The sequence below is a fragment of the Marmota monax genome, unplaced genomic scaffold, assembly GCF_021218885.2.
Source record: "Marmota monax isolate L192 unplaced genomic scaffold, Marmota_monax_Labrador192_F-V1.1 WCK01_AAM20220418_F8-fsc00503, whole genome shotgun sequence".
Taxonomy (NCBI): Eukaryota; Metazoa; Chordata; class Mammalia; order Rodentia; family Sciuridae; genus Marmota; species Marmota monax.
Window position 1 is genome coordinate 359153 of NW_026693958.1, and position 5326 is coordinate 364478.

Sequence of the window (5326 nt, forward strand, 5' to 3'; positions counted from 1 at the left end):
ATGTTGAAACAAAATTGTTTCATAATCTCAGATGAAATAGAGGTGAGTGCACTATATTTGTATGAAAACAGAGAAAACAGTAGGTCAATTTGCACACTGAAAACTAGTGCACATTTAATATTCAATTGATCTAGAGTATAACCATATATTAACATAAAGCTAAAATACCATCAATAAGTATATGAAAATTTCAATATGTTTAGAACATAAATATCATTTTTTAAAATTATGTTGGATGAAAATGCAGTTTGGAGTTGATCAGCCCCCTGACTGCCTCTTTCACATCTTTGTTCCTGAGGCTGTAGATGAGGGGATTCAGCATGGGGATCATGACGGAGTAAAGTGCAGTTGCCACTTTAACCAGTAGCCAGGAGTTTTTGGAGTGGGGCACAGAGTAGAGAAGGAGGATGATCCCATGGAAGATGCTGATGGCCATCAGGTGAGAGGTACAGGTGGAGAAGGCTTTGCGGAGGCCACCCTTGGAAGGCATTCTGCTGACAGTGGCAATGATGAAGACATAGGAGGCAAGGGTGATCAGGAGGCTGCAGGCGTCACTCAGTATAGAAATGACTAAACATGCCATCTGGCTGAAGGAGGAATTAGAGCAAGATATGGAGATGATGGCAGAGTACTCACAGCCAAAGTGGTTCATGGGGGCTGATCTGCAGTATGACAGTTGCAAAAGGGAATATGTGATTATTAAGGAGCAGAGGCCACCCCACATGTAAGTTCCAGCCACCAGGAGGGCACAGAGCTTGTGAGACATGGCAACTGTGTAGAGAAGGGGTTTACACATGGCCACAAACCGGTCATAGGCCATCACTGCCAACATGAACATTTCTGTAATCACACATGCCCAGCCAAAGAAAAACTGTGTCATGCATCCATTGAAGGACATAGTTCTGTCTTCCACAACCAAGATCTCTAACAGCTTGGGTGTAAATACGCTGGAGTAGCAAATATCCAGAAATGAGAGGTGGCTGAGGAAAAAGTACATGGGTGTATGAAGCTTGGGATTGATCCTTCTCACTACAATGATGCCCACGTTCCACACCACAGTGACTGCGTGAATGCTGAGGAACAGCAGGAAGAGGGGTGCCTGGAGCTGTGGGAATTCTGAGAACCCCACCAGAATGAATGTGGCCTCAGAGCTATGGTTTCCTGTGTCGTATACCACAAGTACCATTATTCTTTGTGAAGATGTTGAGAGAGAGGCACACAGAGAGAGAAAGGGAGAATAAAATTGAGCATCAGAACTTGAGCATTTGGAGAGGGAGAAGCTCTGCAGATGCTCAGTATAAACCAGTGTAAACAAATGTGGTCAATTTGCTTCCTGATTGTTCTGCTTCCCTTTGGATTCCCTTTAGAACACTCATTGACTTTTTATAACAGAAAATAAATTTTATCCTTCTTCAGCATTGCAGTTTTCTGCAAAACACAGTAGTACCTATCAATATTATTTCCTACAAAGCATTTGTAAATGTATGTGATGCTTAGAATACTCCTGATAAATATAATTCTGTAAAAGAAAGAACATATATAGCAAACTCAGGAAGCACTGGGCAGATCATACCAGGTATCAGTTGATGGAAGGGCAAATCCTTTAAGAAGAAATATGCTTAAAAAAAAAGAAAAGAAAACCGTAGTAGTAACCAGGCGAGGAGGAATATTCAGACAAACTGAAGTGTTTGGAGGAGGATCATGAGAGGTCATGATTTCAAGACCTACTATGGCAACATAACAAGATCTCATTTCAGAAACAAGCAACAATTAAAACAAACAAACAAAAAACATAATAAGCAAAACAGTATGAAATGTACTTTCCACACATTCACAGTTGTGTATTAATGGATTGACATTTTACTTCTTATATGCATATTCTATTTTCAAAGACTCATCAAATATCCAAGAGCATCTTTAAATGACCTGAACAACAACAACAACAACAACAAAATTCCACTGTTTGCCTTGAGATGTGGCTTAGTGGAACACTTTTCTATCACCTGTGAACCTCTGGGTTCCACCCTCAGCACTGTATAAATAATAAACTCTACTGATAACTATGTTCAGTAGAATTATCACCATTTTATAATCTTTTTAAGATCATAAATTCAATATATCACATCAATCCTAAGGAAATATCTGAATATATTCTTAACATATTCTTTATATAATTCTATAGTCTTATACGGTCTGTTTTTAGTATATAACCTATAAAACATGAACATTGAATATTTATCAGCAACTAAAAACTACAAAATAAGTACTACTAAAAATTAATACCTTATACAAATCAAAACAAAGCTCTTTTTTTTTTCCCATGGAATACTTTGGTGGGGTACCCACGGAAAAACAACATAAAAAGATTGAAAAAATATGAACCCTATTTGTGTAGGCATCTGAAAATTTGAAATTTCACAAGTTGGAGTATAAATAAAAGGTTTATTCTGGAAATGAAGGTGCAGACCCATAAAATATGATGGAGCTACCTTGTATTTATCTGAACTCTGACAATTATTTCTCTAGTTTGTAATAGCTGAAAACTTTCCATTAGATCCTCAGCTAATTATCCCAGAAGAACGTCAGCTATACCACCTCACTGTCCATTACACACAAGTTTGGGTGGACCTGGGTGAATTGTATTGATCACATGTGTTGACCCAAAAAGTTTGTGTTTAGGTTCAGTCACTGAAATTACATGTGTTTGGCTACATCCATGAACATGAAGACTTTGGAGACACATCTGCTAAGATAGCAAGGTAACTTGTGAAATCCTGACCTTACTTAACTAAGTGACCTTTCTAAGAATCAGTATGCCAAGATCAAAATACGATGCGATACAGCTTAAAAGCTGAAAAATCATAATTGTTTTTATATATTTTATACAGAATTCATTAGCAGTTTTACTTCTGGTTCTTTCCTTACAGTGAAGCTCTTAGCTCATATCCAGTGATCCTTATTCAAAGCCTTATATTTGAAAAAAAATACATGTCTGTAAACATCATAGCCAATTCTATATTTAAATATTTATCTTAGTGTGTCATTGTCAATAATGATATTTCTTGTGTTTTTAGACTCTAATAACTATGTTTATGTTTTTTTAATTCAAAGAGGAGGAAAAAAAAGATGATTCATTCTCTTTCATAGTAGGGACTTTCAAATATTCCAGATGTTTTAATTGGTCTGTCTGCTTTTTCAACAGTAAAACTTTACATTGTTTATACTCTTATTTAATTTATCTCTCACAATGATTAATACAAATTGTTCATAAATTCCACTCAATAATCTTGGTGCACCATTAACCTTCCTGAACAGTTGTCAGCATAAACAATTAGATCCAGAAGCCCAGGTAATTCTATGGAAGCCTGGAAGGATTGAAGTCAGGAAACTGCTGTTATTTTCTACTTACCAAACAACTTTAAACTACTTGTGCTTAACTATGTGAAACAAGCACAATTCACTACAGCAGCATAATTATTTCATGAGTTACTGGTAAATTATGAACCCCAAGCTTACACATTTTGAATTTTGAGGTCAAATTTGAGGATTCTGCATTATTGTTACATTTTATGCCTTGTGAATCTCCTCTGGTCTCCTATTGCTGCCTGCATGGTCTTTCATGGTACCTGGAGGGACCCTTGAGATCCTTCTTGCCTTAATTCATTACTCTCTGTCTACCCAGAATCCTTCACTATAATTTCAGTTTCCCTTATTCTTACTGATCATCTGTGACCATTCTGGGGCTCCATACCTTAATATGACTTTCAAAAAGTATGAAACCTTCTCAAAATGTTGTGTCATCTCTACTCTTGGAGAATACCTTCATTGTATAAATTATATGATTTAGTTTAATAAGTACAGGGGCATAAAGGATTCCAGACAACATAAAGGTTGTCAACTGACAATTATTTTGAGTGCAAGGTGTGTATTATGTATTTATTTGGTTATAAATTATCAGGTACATAAAAATGCTCAGAGGGCACCATCATTGCTAAACTGTCATTTTGGTGGTTACTTTATGAAAGGAGTTAGGGTGTTCCTTGCAACTAATTAAGCTAAATACTTTCAGGACTTCTGGGATCATATATAATAACTACATGTATATTAACCACACTTATGTCTTGGACATTAGATAAGAAAAAATAAAGGGTCTTGAGAATTTACATTCTATACTTTTTAGTTGTAAATGACTTACTGTCCAGTCTAGGCCTCCAAGGTCCAATTATTACTCAATCCAGTCGTGTATAATCTTTGTTTCTCAGTTTCCAATCAGTGTCCAGTGCTTTCTACTCATGACCTCATGTCGTGGCTACAGTAAAGGCAGTCAGGAAAAAGTGAAAAGCAAAGAAATTTGAAAGTATTTCTTCTTCTTTACTTCTAGTGTGATCATCTGTCATTTATGAAGTCCTTGCAAGCCATCAAAATTCAACCTAGATATCCTTTCACTTGAATACAACAGCATAGTTGTGATTGACAGCAGTTCATCTCAAAAAGCATGAAATCAACAATGTTCTATGTGGGTCTCTATAATATCCTCAGGAGGTATTAAATGCATTACTTTGTCACTAAATATAATGCTCAAATAATATTATTGTTTTAAAATTTTACTCTAAAAAAATAATTGTTTCTTGTAACTGTCTGAAATGGCCCCAAATTTTCCCCTAGTATTTAAGAGTATGTCGTCCTGCAATGACAAGATCCCTAAGTAGCTCTCCCAAGAAAACTTTTCTGGTTATCCAAACCTCATTGTTTCTTCTGTCTCAACTTAAGTGTTATCCAAATATCACTAGTTTCTCTGGCTCTATTTATTCTGCACTTATGTTATTACACCATTCATTAAATACTTGACATATTTTACTATTTTTATCTGCATATTCATGATTGTGTATGGTATTTTTTCTGAATTCATTAATGCAATGAGGACAAAGCTTACAATTAAAAACCTCTCATGTATCGAATACATTAAAGAACATAGTTTTATTCTGAGTAAAATGATGTTAGGAACAATGAGAGTAGAGTTTGACACTTTTTATAGGTGAACTTTGTAGACATTTTTCTCCCTCAATACACATAGATTGTTTTTTTAACCACAATTTTTTTCTGGATTTTAATATAACCCATAAAAAAAGAAAAAAAAAGATGCCCAATGCTGAAGCAACTCACCAAAACCCAGATTTTCTTAATGTACAATTTTAAATTGCTGGCTTTCTTGCAAATGTTAATGAGCTGATGCACAATCCCCCTCTAAATTACAATGTTTCTATAAATTTTTCATTCCTTTAAAGGCAATGAGTGACTCTTGCAAAATAGCCTTCAATTAAGAATC

The 5326-nt window shown here is 35.4% G+C and overlaps 1 protein-coding gene across 1 annotated transcript; it reads right to left on the reverse strand.

Moving 5' to 3' along the window:
• Nucleotides 1–226: 226 nt before the first annotated feature.
• Nucleotides 227–1186, reverse strand: LOC124106321 (olfactory receptor 1165-like). Its single transcript, XM_046463931.1, has one exon. It carries the CDS (start codon nucleotides 1184–1186, stop codon nucleotides 227–229), a length of 960 nt encoding a protein of 319 aa, XP_046319887.1.
• Nucleotides 1187–5326: the final 4140 nt, after the last annotated feature.